General features: G+C 40.5%; 2 protein-coding genes across 2 annotated transcripts; one reads left to right on the forward strand and one right to left on the reverse strand.

The window, feature by feature from the left end:
- Nucleotides 1-1746: 1746 nt before the first annotated feature.
- On the reverse strand, nucleotides 1747-3282 carry LOC117304568 (BAG family molecular chaperone regulator 2-like). The gene is made up of 2 exons (XM_033789092.1): nucleotides 2731-3282; nucleotides 1747-2400 (listed from the first exon to the last, which is right to left on the reverse strand). The coding sequence occupies exons 1-2, from the start codon at nucleotides 3110-3112 to the stop codon at nucleotides 2033-2035; spliced, it is 750 nt and encodes a 249-aa protein (XP_033644983.1). The 5' UTR covers nucleotides 3113-3282; the 3' UTR covers nucleotides 1747-2032.
- Nucleotides 3283-3458: 176 nt separating this feature from the next.
- Nucleotides 3459-16047, forward strand: LOC117304632 (ubiquitin carboxyl-terminal hydrolase 14-like). The gene is made up of 13 exons (XM_033789180.1): nucleotides 3459-3601; nucleotides 6425-6600; nucleotides 7362-7466; nucleotides 7776-7879; nucleotides 8455-8647; nucleotides 9121-9275; nucleotides 9767-9881; nucleotides 10608-10673; nucleotides 11405-11497; nucleotides 12154-12279; nucleotides 12881-12959; nucleotides 13615-13722; nucleotides 14224-16047. Exons 1-13 carry the CDS (start codon nucleotides 3586-3588, stop codon nucleotides 14385-14387), a joined length of 1500 nt encoding a protein of 499 aa, XP_033645071.1. The 5' UTR covers nucleotides 3459-3585; the 3' UTR covers nucleotides 14388-16047.
- The last annotated feature ends 347 nt before the right edge of the window (nucleotides 16048-16394 follow it).

Below are 16394 nucleotides of genomic sequence, written 5' to 3' on the forward strand. Positions count from 1 at the left end.
TTGATTGTTGATTTTTTTGTTACCGTCAACTCCTGTGTGAGAAACTCTTGTACAATATGTTCAATGTAAAACAGGCCTGCAATGTCATGGAGGCCATGGCCTCCGTTGCCCCTGGTCTTTGCCTTGGTGCCCCTTAATTAGGCCCAGTTCATACTTCCTGCGAAATGCGATACCATTTTCGAAGTCACAACCCTGTTCTCACAGGAGTTGAGCATATTTCAATTGATACAAATTATTCTTTGAGAATTTGTGACGTCCAAATTCATACCGCATTCGCAGTAAGTATGAACCTTTCTTGGGTGTCCCACAGACTTTCTGTTTTTTGCAATTTAAGTGTCCTTTGCAAAATGAAAATGGCCTTTCCCTCTCAAAGATGAACTTCCATACCTGTGTATTTGTGAGTGAGCTTGTTTTTTAACCACACCTAACACATGCCAAGAATTTAAAGCAAATTTTCACTACAGTGTATTTGTATTCAGTGCACTAGACCAGATGTCTTGTCTATGGGAGACTTTTGAGACGCTGGCGGCAGCAGACATAAGGGTCTTTTTTTGCAGCCCTGAGCGTACGCGCACATGCTCGGAACAAATCGTCTGCTCAAAACTTTAAGGTCATTAGTGTAATTTATATGGACTTCCTAAAATGACCTTTGCATTTTGGAACTTGGAGTTGATCAAAAGTGGTAATCAATGTAATTGCTTGGCAAAAGGAATTAATAATTTGCGAAGTAAAACATTTATTTGCTGATTTTCATTTATCAGTTTTTGAACTCACGTATGCATTTTTTATTGAAAGAACATTTTATCATTACGGTTAACAAGTTTTAATTAATTTTCTTTATAAGCCAACGAGTTGTAGGTAGTACTGCTTATAAGCAATGGTAACAAGAAAAAAAAAGTTTGGGCGGAAAGTAGGAGAGACTTGGTTAAAAACTTTACAAGTTCATGTAGGCTAGCGAATACTCTTGCGAACTACTAAAAAAAAGTCGGGTCACTTTGGCTGTCAAGCCAATTAAAAAAGTTAATGGAAAACAGCAAACAGTAAATGGTCCAGTAGGCCTAATGCCTAGGCCCAACTTCATAAAGCTGCTTAAGCACAAAAATAACTTAAGCACAACAAAATTATGCTTAACAAAGTAAGGTTACCGGCCAAAATACAATGTCACATGCACCATATCTGACTGATAATCCTGCTAATTTTTGCTGGCAGAGATGTGTCAAGCAATAATTTTAATTTTGTGTGGCCAAACAAGTATTGCACTGTTAAAATAAATACCTATAAAACATTCTATATGCTTAGCTTTTTTTATTTTTTTTATTTAATATAAAGTAAATGGATAAGTGCAAAGTGAGAAGTACTGATAAATGTGTAATCTCACACAAAATACAAAATGAGGAAACCAAATACTAAAGATTTGCTTCCTAAAAGTGCTTTGCATGCTCTTCACAGAAAAATAAAACAAAGATATAATTTGCGGCAAAACCTATATATAATTTGCATTCATAGATTTTGCATACTGGGATGTTTTTTTCTTTGCATTCTTAAAACTCGAGCTGCATCTGAATTAATGATTTTGGCAACGCCTTCTGCATTTCGACCTTGCCCACAAAAAAAGTATCTTGACTGGTGTAGTAATGATCACGTGACTCCCTCAAAATGTTGCTACCAGAATAAGGTTACCAGCCAAACTAAGTATCACAAGTACATTGTACAATCTGTGACTGGTATCCTCATCCTGCTCATTTCTGCCGAGCAGAAAATTGTTAAGCAATATGAACTTGGGTCATATTGAATTCCATGGAGGCCACGGCCTCCGTTGCCCCTGGTCTTGGTGCTCCTGCAACAAAGTCCCATAGAAGTTGTGATGGTTAGGGTGTGGGTTCAAATCCCATCATGACACTTGTAATGGCCCAGTAATCAGTGATAAGAATGTTGCAGAAGAAAAATCCTTGAGTGACAGATTTGAATGCTATATAAGAAGTATAACTATTTTTAATTTAAAATAACGATAAGTCCAAGTGTGAGTTCTGATTTACTCCAGATCCATCGAGTTAAAAACAGACATCTGTCTTTCAGTGTCCTCCCTCGCTTCCGATATAGCTCCGAGTTTTTTGCGTATCTCCTTCTGATCCTCGGCTGCACAACCCAGCAGCGCCCCCTGGAACCGATCGTCAACTGGCCCTTTGGCTTCTTCCATGCAGCTATTCAGATATCTCTGGATCGTGGTCGCCGCATCGGGGACCCCATTACTGATGCAGTCTCGGAGCTTTATCAGGAAAGTTCGGACAGTCTGTAGAGATTGCTCTTGCGGAATGCTCCGGACTATCTGCACTGAGATGTCGATTGTGAGAAGTCGTCCTATGAGGCGGTCCATGTATATTTCCAGTTCCTGTCTTTCATCTAGAGAAATGAAAAAAAAACAATAGGTCTATCAGAATTATTTAAATCATTACCTAGTCCACCCAATAGTTACCTCAAACCACTTTCTCAATAAAAGAAAGACTCTTCCCTTAGTCTTTTATAGTTGAAAACCATTTCACATAAAAATTATCAAAAACAGATAATACTTGACTTAGTTCTAAGTTCAGTTTTGTTCTTCCTCATCTCCTCTATGAATATCCATTTTTAAAAACCTAGTTCTATGATTAGCAACAAGCAACTCCGGCAGTCCGACCTTAATAACTTGTCACAATCTTTGCAAAGGACAATTTTACAGTGTAAGTTATTTACCATCACTATGACGGCCTAGAGCTTCGCTCTGCATCAGTGTGTCTAGCGAACCCAATAACTGCGTCCGCTCCTCCACGGCATCCTTGACTGTCTCTCGAAGTTTCTCAGTCCGGCTCTCCATCTCGTCCAAAGTCGTCAACAAGAAATCGTCCAGGGTTGAGACTTGGTTTTGGTTTGATGGCGATGGGGTGTCAACTAACCCCCTTGTGTCATAACAGTTGCCATATCCAGTTGCTGAAAGTCCGGGAATCGGGGAGCTGCGGGGAGGTTGGGACGCTGTGGTGCCGTCAACATCACCGGGCGACGGCGGCGACTCAGACCGGAGGACGTTGAGAAGAAAATCCCCGTCATCCCCTCCCTGTCTAACTCCGTGTGCTGACATACTTACTGACTCCTTGGCCCGACAAATGAACACTGTTTTTATCCTCAAGTTGGGCGGTTCTTCATTTGATTTTGCTCATTCTTGCTTTTGATTCACGAGGAGACAATCCTACCTCCATGATGAGGAGACAGACAACAACAATTTCTCAACCATTCGGGGTTTTACCCTTTTTTTTTTAACAAACCGGCAATGTAGTCTGGCTCTTCAGTATGCGATTAATACACCTTGGGTAAGCAAACAAGACGTCTGGGAGTTTTTCCTAAAATACAACCTTTGCTACAGGGTTTTTATATGACGGATGTTAGTTTAAAGTATGCCGAATCTGAATACTTGGGTACGAGTTTGCTTTCGGTTGTTACACTGCAAAACGTGTGTTCTGTCTGCAGATTTAACCGGTGATTTACGCTTTTGTAACTTTTTATAGTGAGTTTTCTGACTGATGTACGTGACCAGTGTGGAGTTGTGGATTAAGAATGTCTGAATATAAAGGTGAATATTCGTTTATAGAAGTTGTTAAGTGTTTTTTTAACGTTGTTCTTTCTTCCTTGAATTGACCTTGCATTTGTTGCAATGTTTTTTGTTGTGTTGACCATATGAAAATGAAATGGCATTTTTATTGAGCATGTCGAGACCTAGTTGCGATAATCGTAACCCTCCATCCTCCCGACGGTCGGAGATTGGAGGGTTACGACACAAGACTGATATTATCGGTGTAACTAGCAGTTTTGACCAGTTTTTGCCAGACTCGTGATCAGATTCGTCCTTTTTTTCCACTTTCCAAAATCATGACAGACATTCTAAACACATGGAGTTGATCTTTATTGTATGACAACGTCATCTGGAACCCTTAAAACAACATCATGAAAATATTTGGCAGAAAAAACGACAAAAACTTACCAAAAGACTGACCGAATATATCCATAATCCATAGCGGGACCAACTAGTGATTTTGAACGTTGCACTTGCTTGGCAACAACCAATCAGCGTGACCCAACCATCGATGTCGTATGCGTATCGGCCATTCCAGCTTGCAAACTCACCGCCTGTGTGTGTAAGCACCGATCCCCCGCACCGAGTGCGCAGCATGCAGGCATGTACATGTACATGTACATGTACTGTATGAACATCGTGCGTGCACAAACTATACAGCTCGCAAGTACCGTGTGCTGCTCCATACCCCCACATGGCCAAACACACCCTGACGTTGTGTGTGTGTGTGCAAGTGTACACAATACATGTACATGTACATGCCTGCATGCTGCGCACTCGGTGCGGGGGATCGGTGCTTACACACACAGGCGGTGAGTTTGCAAGCTGGAATGGCCGATACGCATACGACATCGATGGTTGGGTCACGCTGATTGGTTGTTGCCAAGCAAGTGCGACGTAGTTGGTCCCGCTATGGATTGTGGATATATTCGGTCAGTCTTTTGGTAAGTTTTTGTCGTTTTTTCTGCCAAATATTTTCATGATGTAGTTTTAAGGGTTCCAGATGACGTTGTCATACAATAAAGATCAACTCCATGTGTTTAGAATGTCTGTCATGATTTTGGAAAGTGGAAAAAAAGGACGAATCTGATCACGAGTCTGGCAAAAACTGGTCAAAACTGCTAGTTACACCGATAATATCAGTCTTGTGTCGTAACCCTCCGGTCTCCGACCGTCGGGAGGATGGAGGGTTACGATTATCGCAACTAGTCGAGACCATTCATTAATCATGTCGATAAAATGATAACTTTGTAAAAACTATGGAAAAGTTTCCGTATGGCGCCACCACTTTTTCATTCGATATAAAATAATGTAGGAACTTATTTGCCTGATTGATATATCCCTTTTTGTAAAAATGAGTGAAAAAGTGGTGGCGCCATACGGAAAGTTATCCAAAAACTATTTTGGATCCGTACTATAAATATAACCCTCCATCTATCGCAGAGAGGGTTATTTAAGCAAACTGCAAAGGGCATAATAATTTAGCACAACATTAGGATTATCATTTACTTTTTGATTTGGGATTTTGTTTTTAATCTCTTCAATCAACAAACAAACCTAACAAATTCATTAGAAGTATTGGAATAGTTTCCGTATGGTGCCACCACTTTTTCATTCGAAATGAAATAATATAGTACTTTAATCTAGTAATTTTAATGAGATATCCCTTTTTGTAAAAATTAGTGAAATTAGTAAAAAAAAGTTATCCCAAGTATTTGTCAAAGAGAAGGGAAATGTAAACTTTCCATATCCTGTCACCACTTTTTTACACAATTTTACAAAAACTTAGAAGGATATCTCATTTGTTTGAGTAAGTTAGAATTAGATAAAACAAATTGTTACAAACAAAAACAGCGGTGGCAGGATACAGAAACTTTCAAATGAAGTAAATTGCCATGCATTGTTTTTGATTCATGATACCCTTCCAGAGCAAAATTTGTCAACTTCCAAAGCATTCAATGACATCTTTCTGAGAAAAATGGGTCTATAAAAAACCCAAATTGTCTTTAATTATCCCCAAAGCAATGTTATGTTAAATTTGCTTTGGGGATATTAAAGACAATTTGGTTTTACTTTTAACCCTTACAGTAACAGTTAGCAACAGCACTGTATACTTCAGTTACAGTACTTTCCCGAGCTCTGAGATAAACTTTTTACAGAACTTGGAAAAGCAGTGCAAAGCACTGAATTAATACAGTGCTTACACACTTCGGAAAGGGTAAAACAAAAATTAATCTTTATCCCTGATGCAAATAATTTTTGTGATTAATATGAATTGCTCAAATTGAGGAATTGTGATTTAGAAAGTAGATGATATTCTATTTCTAGTCACTGTAAAATCAGCAATTGGCTTGGGGGTTTTGAACCCTCAACCTTATATTATAGATGGATAGCACATAGCGTCATCGACCGCCATATTTAATGATAAACAATAGAAAAGTGCACACCTGTAAGCGCTGCGCACAACTCTCAGCCAATGTTAGCCTTTCACGCGTGCACGTTTCATTAAAGACGCCGGTCAGTCATGTCATGTGAAATCCACCTCTTTTATTGCAAGACCTGCAGTCTATCAACTAGATCATGGTTACCATGAAGGCCGAGTCACACTGCAGCTACATGTATAACAAAAAAAATAACGATCACGACGCAAACAGAACGCATTCTATTGGTTGAATGAGCGTGTGCGTATTCCACGTGGAGCAATTCAACCAATAGAATGCGTTCTCTTTGCGTTGTGATTGTTATCGTTTTCGTTATCACTGCAGTTTGACTCGGCCTTAAGGCTAACAGGTTCTTGTTCATATTTTCTTACTTAACCTTCAGTGAACATAAAGTGGGGTAAGGAGAAGTACACTTCCATTGAGTGTAATGTGTCCGAGTCTCCAGATCTCTTCAAGGCTCAGATCTTTGCCTTGACAGGAGTGCAGCCAGACAGACAGAAGGTCATGCTTAAAGGAGCAACCCTCAAAGAGGCATGGACAGGATTCAAGCTCAAAGACGTAAGTATCGCTCTCCTTGGCTGATGAAATAGGCGAGGTGGTTAACATTCACTTGGGTCGTACTATAAGTGTTTTTCTTCAGCTGCACCACTCATCTGGAACTCTCTACCACTTAATCTTAGATCTTGTCTTTGTACAACTAAATTTGAATCAAACTTGTTTTCAAGGACTAACTTAGTTGTAAGGCTGTGACGGGTACCCGGGTACCCGACCAATAATACGGGTACACGGTTTAAAATTTTCGGTCCGACTACCTGCAAAAAATGTGGCTGCCTGTTTTTTCAGGGGAAAAAATAAACTAATCAAAGTTATAGCTATGATTGCTGCTTGATTTTATTGCCGATATAAAACAAATCACACACAAACACGATGTTTAAAATAAAAATTCTCCCGGCACACTGAGCAGAATACACTGTGCTGGTCAGCACAGATTTCCCCCAGGTTGCACTTCAGCAATGATGGCCCAATATCTAAACAAGAATCATTTTGTTGAACCGCTCCCCATTGGTGAGAATTTAGTGCCCACCACCAAAATTGGTCTAGCTACAACACTGATGCATACATGTACATCCATATTGACTATACATGGGATAACCCTGTTTCAGCCCTAGGAGTAGGTGGCAATGGCCTCTGGAAAAAAATAATTGTAGCCCACACCTTGAAGTGGCCTTCAGGCCTTGTGTGTCTGGCGACCTGCATAACACAAAAAAAACAAAAAAAACACAAACGAAAATATATAATTATTATTATTTTGTTTTCAGGGAGTCACATTCCTCATAATGGGATCAGCGGATGCTCTTCCTGAAGCACCAGTCCAGAAGACTCTGTTCATGGAAGACATGACGGATGAGCAACTAGCGAGCGCGGTATGTAAAGCTGTTTCCTAACGCTTAGAAAACCCCTGCCACTCAAAAATCCCAACTATACATCATACTCATACGAATGCGATACAAATTTGTACGCCACAAACTCGCAACGAATAATTTGCATTAGTTACATGTATGTGTTCAAATTTTATGCATATGTTGAGATACACCAAGTGAGAAGCCAAAGGTTTCTACTACCTTTAATGACTACATATGAAGGTACTATTCCTGTTTCAGCACCCTGAGCACCTTGGTGGATATAAAACTTTATAAACTTTGTTAGTAATATTATTATTATCACTATTGCAGTTTGAGATGGCGGCTGGACTGAAGAATCTTGGCAATTCGTGTTACCTCAACGCCACAGTCCAATGTCTGCATAGTGTACCAGAGCTCAGAGACGTGCTGAAAAAGTAAGACCAAAAACTTTCACTGGATAAACAGACTCTAAACGCTTAAAGAACAGTAACATACGATTAAGCAGATTACAAATAAGCAGCTTCAAGCAATTGAGTTTTCAACAGAGACTTAAAACAGAGTTAAGTACTAGCCTCGGGCGAATATGCACAGGAAGACTATTTCAAAGAAATGGAGCAATGTAAGAGAATAATCTTTGTCCGTCCAAAATGGAAGAAGCTCTTGTAGTTTTGGTAAGCAAAGTCTGTTTAGACTATCGTAGTAGGGGAATAGTGGTGAACAAGTTCAGATAGGTAAGCAGGAGATTGACATGTTTGAGTGTTGAAAATTAACAAAAGTATTTTATAAAGCCCGTTTCATACTTCCTGCGAATGCTTCGTGCAAAGCGAAATTCTTTCCGTCATAAAGGGAAATGGAGGGAAATGGAGCGCGTACCGCTTGTTGCGTCACCAAAATTCGCTTCGCATTTGCATTCGCAGGAAGTATGAACCAGGCTTAAAAGCTTTCCCGCAATGAGATTAAAGAAATTTTGATTTTAACTTGATTCATTTTGATCTTTTCGATGAGCAAGGTTCGATGGTAAGATCAACCCAGGCATGGCAGCCATCCAGCCAGCTGAGTCCATAACGGCCGCTATGAGGAATCTATTTGATAACATGGACAAGGCAGCGGATGGAGTTCTCCCCATCTATCTTCTACAGCTCCTGCATATCGCCTTCCCTCAGTTTGCAGAGAAAGCGGAGAATGGCGCCCCACAACAACAGGTGTGTTACCAAACTTTCAGTTGCAACTTTTCAAACCTTTTATACAATTTTTAGATCAAGTTTTGGCCATTACATGAATCCCTACTCGCTGTGAATGAAGTTGTATGTGAAACAAAAATTTACCTGTAGAAGTTTCAGCTTCATATGTTGTCAAATTTTTTAGAAAACAAAAGTGAAAATCACAGAGCAATGTTTTTAGGAGAGTCACTTAAATACGTTGTACATTGTAAAATAATGTTCGTCTCCTGAGACGAATATTATTCTTGTGACATTGTTTTACTCATTTCTCAAAAACTACAGCACTTCAGCAAGTAATATTCAAAGGAAAGCTTTCTACCATCATTATGTTCAAACCATGTTTAAGTTAAATATAAATCTGTGGACATGGTGTTTTGTGTCCTACAAAACGTACCCAAACCCTTTAATGGGGGTTGACTGTTAATTTGTTTCATTCTATTTGTGCTACTTCCTAGGATGCCAATGAATGTTGGGTGCAGTTGATGAGATTACTGCAGCAAAAACTAACCTTGGCGTCACCTTCAGGAGAAGTCCAAGCAGTGGAGGCTGCGTCAGCAACAACAAAAAAAAGCTTCATCGACCAGTACTTTGGGGTCACCTTCGAAAGCACGTATCCTTAATAAGAGTTGTTTTCTTTTTTTTTCTCTTTTTTTTTGTTTTGGGGGGGGGGGTATGCAAGTCCCCAGACACACAAGTCCTGAAGGCCACTTCAAGGTGTGGGCTACAATCAACTATTATTTTTTCCAGGGGCCGTTGCCACCTACTCCTTGGGCTAAACAGTCCATTCGGATGTAGGCTTGGGTATCATCCATCAGACATGTCGGAAGCCTGGCTGGTAGAGCAGAAAGCACTACCTCCCCAACTTAAACATAAATATAATAATATATCGTCTCCTGATGAGGACTAGAGCAAGCTAGTCGAAACGTTGAGACCAATTAAGAACTCAGTCCACGGTAGTGAAACTAATAACAAGAAGTCCCCTCGATCCACTAAAGCTAAAGTAGTCCCGCCGTCATTAACCTTTGGATTAATTACATTAATCCCTCCCTCCCTTTCAATTTTAATTTGTTGGCAAATATTCTCCTTAATGCTTCTTATTAGTCTCAAGTGTGTGGAGGCAGAAGACGAACCGGTCACAAAATCTACAGAGCTCGTTCTACAGCTCAGTTGTTTCATCACTCAGGAAGTAAAGTACATTCACACAGGACTGAAAAATGTAAGAAAAATATCTGTTTCGGGTTTGGAAACTCATCTTTTGAGAGGGCAAGGCTATTTTTCATATTGTAAAGGGCACTTCCATTGAACAACCTTCAATAAGTCTATGGGAAAGTTTTGAAGGGGCACCAAGGCCAAGACCATGAGCAACGGACCTTTGTGGTCCATTTCGAAATGACGGCTTCAGTTTTGGATTCGGCTTCAGGCTAGCTTGGCTTCAGACGAGAGGACGGAACCTAAAGCTGAATCCAAAGCCGAAGCCGTCATTTCGAAAAGAGCCTAGGTGTAATTCCAGGCTTGCTGTTCAGATGTCAGGAATTTTCAATGGCATTTTTGAAGTGCTTTATAACGATGATGTTGAATGGTCACACAGTAGGAGGGTTGACTGTGTAGATGCATTCCCCACATGACACCATATAATAATAAATAATGGAATCATATTGTGGACAAGCATGGTTATCTACCTTTTACTCAAACCAACCCATGGTGGATGATATTGAATGGCCAGTCAGTAGGAAGGTTGACTGTGTACTCCGTAGATATTGAAAGGTTAGAGAATAGGAGAGTATTTTATGCAACACATAAATTTGTGATTATTTATATCATTTGTCTTTGTAATATGTTTTATTTCAAAAAATACACTAGACTGAGTAAGTTTTAAATAGTTTGGGTTTGAAAAAAAAAACAATTATTGACTCAATGTTTCAATATTTTTTATTTCATGCAGAGACTCATGGAAAATATTGAAAAGACTTCACCAACCCTAAAGAGAGACGCCCAGTACATTAAAGAGGTAATGGAAATCAGAATCTCAATTATATATATATGTTTGGTTTGAGATAACACCATGTGTGTATCTACTTGCCAGGTAGAGTTTGTTCTTAGAGAACTGTCTTGCTTTATTCTACTACCGCGAAGAAGTGTTATCGGATGTTCGGGAGACTTCTCAGTTCTGAAAAGAACTGTCCTGCTTGTTAACTATTACCCGGGCGGATGGTATAGAAAATTGGCTAGGACTACTACTTTAGCTTATAGGATCGTAAATAAATGCACTACCGCGGAGTCAGTTCTTGAATTGGTCTCAGATTCCACTAGCTTGCTCTAGTCATCGTTACGGAGACTGAAGAGATAAGAGAGAAGCGGGCTTATTAATGGGAACATCACACCAAGTTTTTGTAGAGAAGACAATGAAGTCTACATTTTCAAGAATTGTGTTGAAAGTGTGCACCGCAAAACGTAGGGTGCGTTCGATTAGCTTCCCTGTGTCGACCCCACGGTGCTCTTTCGGGTGAGCCCCTGACAAGCGCTAACCGAACAATCACTCACACTCTAGTAGCGACGTCATGCACCTGGGGCCAGCCCCCAAGTGACCCGTTCCACAAGCAGGGCACTTGGGGCTGTCCCTGGAATTGGAATGACGTACTGGGGGCAGATCGGGGTAGACCCGGGGAAGCTTATCGAACCGCACCAAACCTTTTGGATGTCTGGCTAATGATTTCTTGCGTTGTCTGTTTTTCTTTTCAGTCGCATATCAGTCGTCTTCCAGCTTACCTTACTATACAGATGGTTCGATTCTACTATAAAGAAAAGGAAGCTATCAGTGCCAAGATATTGAAGGTAAAAGATCTCCCTATGGCTCTCCTCCACTTGGCCCTGTCTGTCGCGTCCCTTGCATTGACTCCAAGCAGTTGCATGTCAATCGACACGGAGCTCTGCCATGTCTTGCGTGATCGGCTATAATGAATGTGGGCCCACCCAATTACATTGGCACACCTCTTGACCCAGTTGGCAGCCTCCTTTCTCTCCACATGACCAAACCACCTCAGCCTGTGCCTCCTCAATACGGTGCCAATCCCCTCCACTCCGACTCTCCTCCTCAGTTCATCACTTGACAGCCTGTCGGCCAGAGACACCCCACACATCCCACCTGATCTTTCTCGTCTCTGCTCGTTCCATGTGCTCCACCCTTGTGGGCCATGTCTTCCCGCCCTGCACCATGCAGGTTAACATTGACGTTACCAAATGACATCCTTCAATTCCATTGACAGGATGTGAAGTTCCCCATGGTCCAGCGTATTTGACCTGTGTCAGTTGACTATCACCAGTACCAGTTAACAGACAGTTTATAACAGTTAAAACAGTTTTCTATAACCAAATGTTTGGGACACCTCTCAGCGAATCAATGTTTTTCAGAGGTGCCCAGCAGCTTCCAACAAAAAATAATAACTAATTGATGAAAAATAAATAGCAACATCTTCCAATCTCTTTGACAGGATGTGAAGTTCCCAATGGTCCTAGATGTATTTGACCTTTGTACCCCTGAGCTGAAGGAGAAGCTGCTTCCGATCCGAGGCAAGTTTAAGGAGATGGAAGACAGGAAACTGGAGGAAGCGGCTAAGGTAAGACTCAAGATTGTTATTAAAGACAGTGTAACATATTACCTATAATATCACCTGTTACGATCATGTTTTAGCAAACCAGAACTGGCGAGAGGTGTATTACAAGAATTATAAGATGTGGTTGATTTCTGATAAACAGTCGATAAAATAACTCCTTTTAGTATTGGATGTTGACAAAATAATTCCCTCGCCAATGTGCAATAGCTCGGGGAGATGATATGGTCTATCATCCCTCAAATCATTACATATTTGTAAACTTTTGAAAGTTGTATTAAACAGGGCTCATTGGTGAGGGAATTATTTTGTCAACTTTCACTACTGAGGGGCTGTTCATCTGAAAATAAACAACATCTTAGGTTTTTTTTCTGGTGTTGATTTAGGTCATGTGAAAACAATTCTGGTCCAAAAATCAATTTAAGCTACAAGGTATGTGGTCTTGTGGGTTTCCCCCAAAATTGAGTTCTGGTAAACGGACGTAAAAGTCTTGGTTAAATATGTTTACCACTGGGTTTGTTTGTTTTTTCCTCCCTCACATCTTGATGGTAATGGTTGCTTGTTGTTGTTGATCAAACAATTTAATTGAAAACTGATTTGTTTGTAGTTGAAGCAAGCAGGAAACAAAGTACCGCCAAGTGAAAAGACAGAATCTGCAAAACTGTTGCCGTACGATTTCCCAGACGGTAAGTTAGAGCCGCCAATCGCCCTGATTCTGAAGATCTGTGCTCTTCCTGATTCTTTTGAAGGTCCCCTGAAAATAAACCAATCTTTTCATGTGAAAATCTCACTGATTATGGAAAACAAAAGTTCTTTTATTTTGAATTGTAAATACCTTCCGGACTTGGGACATCAGGGTGCTTCCAACCAATCTCCCCAATGAATCCCTACTCACTGTAATTGAAGATAAATGTGATATAATTTACCTGTAGAAGTTATAACTTCATTAGTCGTCATGTTTTTGAGTGAAAGTCGCAGAGCAATGTTTTCAGGAGAGTCGGGTAAATCTGTTAAAACAATTTCATCGAGACAAAAATTATTTTCGTGACAGTTTTACTCATTTCTCAAAACTACAGCACATCAGCAATGAGTGAAAATCACAGAGCAATGTTTTCAGGAGAGCCGCGTAAATCCGTTGTACATGCTAAACTAATTTTGACTCATTTCTAAAAAACTACAGCACATCTGCAAATAATACTATAAGGGAAGCTTTCTACCATCATTATCTTTGAACCTTGTAAGTTTAATGTAAATCTGTGGATATTGTGTTTGTGTTGTGCAAAAAGTACCCTTTAAAGGTTGAAGCACCTCTTTAATGTTTCTTTTTGTCTTTTTCTTAAGATGTGGGAAGCAACAACAGTGGATATTACCAGCTCCAGGCAGTCTTGACCCATCAAGGGAGATCCAGTTCCTCTGGTCATTATGTAGGCTGGGTCAAAAGGAAAGAAGGTATGGACTCCCTGATAAAGATCTCACTTAAATTCAACGCCTTCAAAACACTGCTGCTCGTTTCTTGCTTGCCTCGTTTCTTGCTTGCCGCGTTCTTACCATTATACCGGTACTAATAAAATTGAATTGGCTCTACACTTGAACACTTCAAACTCCTGCATCTTTATCCGAACTTGTTCACTATTATTCCACTACTCGGACTTAATGATCACCTCAATTGTGATTACTTACCACAACTACAAGAGCTTGTTCCTTATTTTATGGTCAAAGATCATTCTCTTACGCTGCTCCATTTCTCTGCGCCAGGTAGTCTGTACACTGTTTAAAGTCTCTGTTAGAACCCAATTTGTTTGAAGCTGTAATCTGCTTACTCGTGAAGGTGCAGTTTCTCATAAAGAAAACGCTGCCTGAAGCTGAACAAGAAATTGCTGTCTTTATTAAATGTTTTATTTTGTTATTTATTCTCTTTAAAAAATCTCTTTCCTTGTTGTTTTATTTCAGACGAGTGGATCAAATTTGATGACGACATCGTCTCGCTCATTTCGTCGGAGGACATCTTGAAGCTGTCTGGTGGTGGGGATTGGCACTGTGCCTATGTCTTACTCTACGGCCCCCGAAGATTGGAAGAGCCCCCGAAAGTTGAAGAGCCAATGCAGGAGAACTAACCTCATGAATATTCAAAGGGGGAGGTCAGCAGAATCCATTCCAGATGTGTCCGACTTGACGGCTTTTGGGAGCGGCTATGGATGGATCGCTTAATACCCATTTCAGACAGGCGCTACAGAGTCGCTCCAAACTAAATTCTGAGCTAAGTACATGAATTGTTTGACATCTGAGACAGTTAGGAGTGACTGGACGCGCTAGAAGTCTAAAGATCGACTTTTTCAGTCGTTTGGAACAACTCTGGAGCGCCTTGGTTTCAGACATTGGTCTTGTCATGAGCATAATGTAAGTGTTAGGTTAAGTTTGCCTGTCTACAGCTGTCTGAAACCAAAATTTATGTGGGTCGACCTAGAGTCACTCCTAATCTTTCTGGTTCGGCACGACACTGGCACGCCTGTCTTAAGTGGGTGTTAAAGGCCTATTCATTTACATTGTTGCTGAATCCAATCGCTGTAGCCATAGCCGTTTCATTTGGCCATTGACTGGACAATCATGGAAGCTTAGACTGCCCCTAGTAAAACCTAGCCACAGCCATTTATTTTGAGCGCATTCAGTTGACCTGTGGTTGACCTCCGACTTGTTCACTACCTACCTTAATGAGACCGAGGAACAAAATAGAAAAGGGAAGAAAAACCAGGCTGAATGAGAAAGGGTGTGACTGCCCTATGTTCCAACACCCTTGCAGGTATATTCTGACAACCCAATGATCCTTTAACGCATTGTCATCTGTACTTTAGGGTAAGGGTTAGGATTAGGAAAGGGTGTCTGAACATACAGTGTAGGTGTGTATGGGAGCGTCTCAAAACTCGGCAAGCCTGATGCTTCACAGAGAGGCAACAAAGGCGATTGCCTCCATGCCCCATAAATTATGTGGAGATAAGCCTATTATACTGCTGACAACGCTATTTGTATATCTCCCATGACCTTTACTAGGTCACGGGGATAGACAAATTGCGTTGTCAGCAGTAACAGACATGCGTAGCTGCAATTTGGAATAGGCTTATAGCTTGGGAACTAATAATTATGCTGTCATTGCATGCTGTTTAACTCTGCTCGTGTTACGACTGCTAATGTCTGCAGTTCATCACTCCACATTCTCTCTGTGTGTATTTAAAAACTCTCAATGACAAGGGCGCAATTTCATAGAGCTGCAGTACAAAAATTACATAAGCACAACCAAACTATTTTATTACTAGAATAGGGTTACCAACAAACTACAATGTCAAATGTACAACTTATGTTTGCTTATGCTTAGCAGAATTTGGTTTAAAGCAATGTTTCCTGTTGAGGCATCCCTATGAATTTGGGCCCTGAAATTTATCATTGAATAGCCCTCTACTTATAAAGTGATGTGATGAGCAACCAGTATAGTTCAATGTCTTGCTCAATGCTCATGGACATGCCAAGTGTCATGGCCGGGATTCGAACGTACACCCTGATGACTCCGCACCAGAACTTGAGTCCGAATCACTTAACCACTCAGCAGTATGGTCAGTATGCTCTGAGCTTATTTTGTTCTGAGAGATCTTTTGCTTCAAACATTTGAGGTCGGGTCAAGTGAACTTATTTAGAAAATGAGGAACTCGCAGGCAGTGGACACTTGGTAATTACTCAAAACAATTATTAGCATAAAACCTTACTTGGTAATGAGTAATGGGGAGCTGTTGATAGTATAAAACATTGTGAGAAACGGCTCACTCTGAAGTAACGTAGTTTTCGAGAAAGAAGTATTTTCCAAGAATTTAATTTGAAGACCTCAGATTTCGAATTTGAGGTCTCGAAATCAAGCATCAGAAAGCACACAACTTCGTGTGACAGGGGTGTTTTTTCTTTCATTATTATCTCGCAACTTCGACGACCAATTGAGCTCAAATTTTCACAGGTTTGTTATTTTGTGCACATGTTGAGACACACAAAGTGAGAAGACTGGTCTTTGACAATTACCAATAGTTTCCAGTGTCTTAAGGGGCTGCAGTCCAAGGTTATAGTGTATCTGTCACTAAGGAGAC

Source organism: Asterias rubens, chromosome 21, assembly GCF_902459465.1.
Source record: "Asterias rubens chromosome 21, eAstRub1.3, whole genome shotgun sequence".
Classification (NCBI taxonomy): domain Eukaryota; kingdom Metazoa; phylum Echinodermata; class Asteroidea; order Forcipulatida; family Asteriidae; genus Asterias; species Asterias rubens.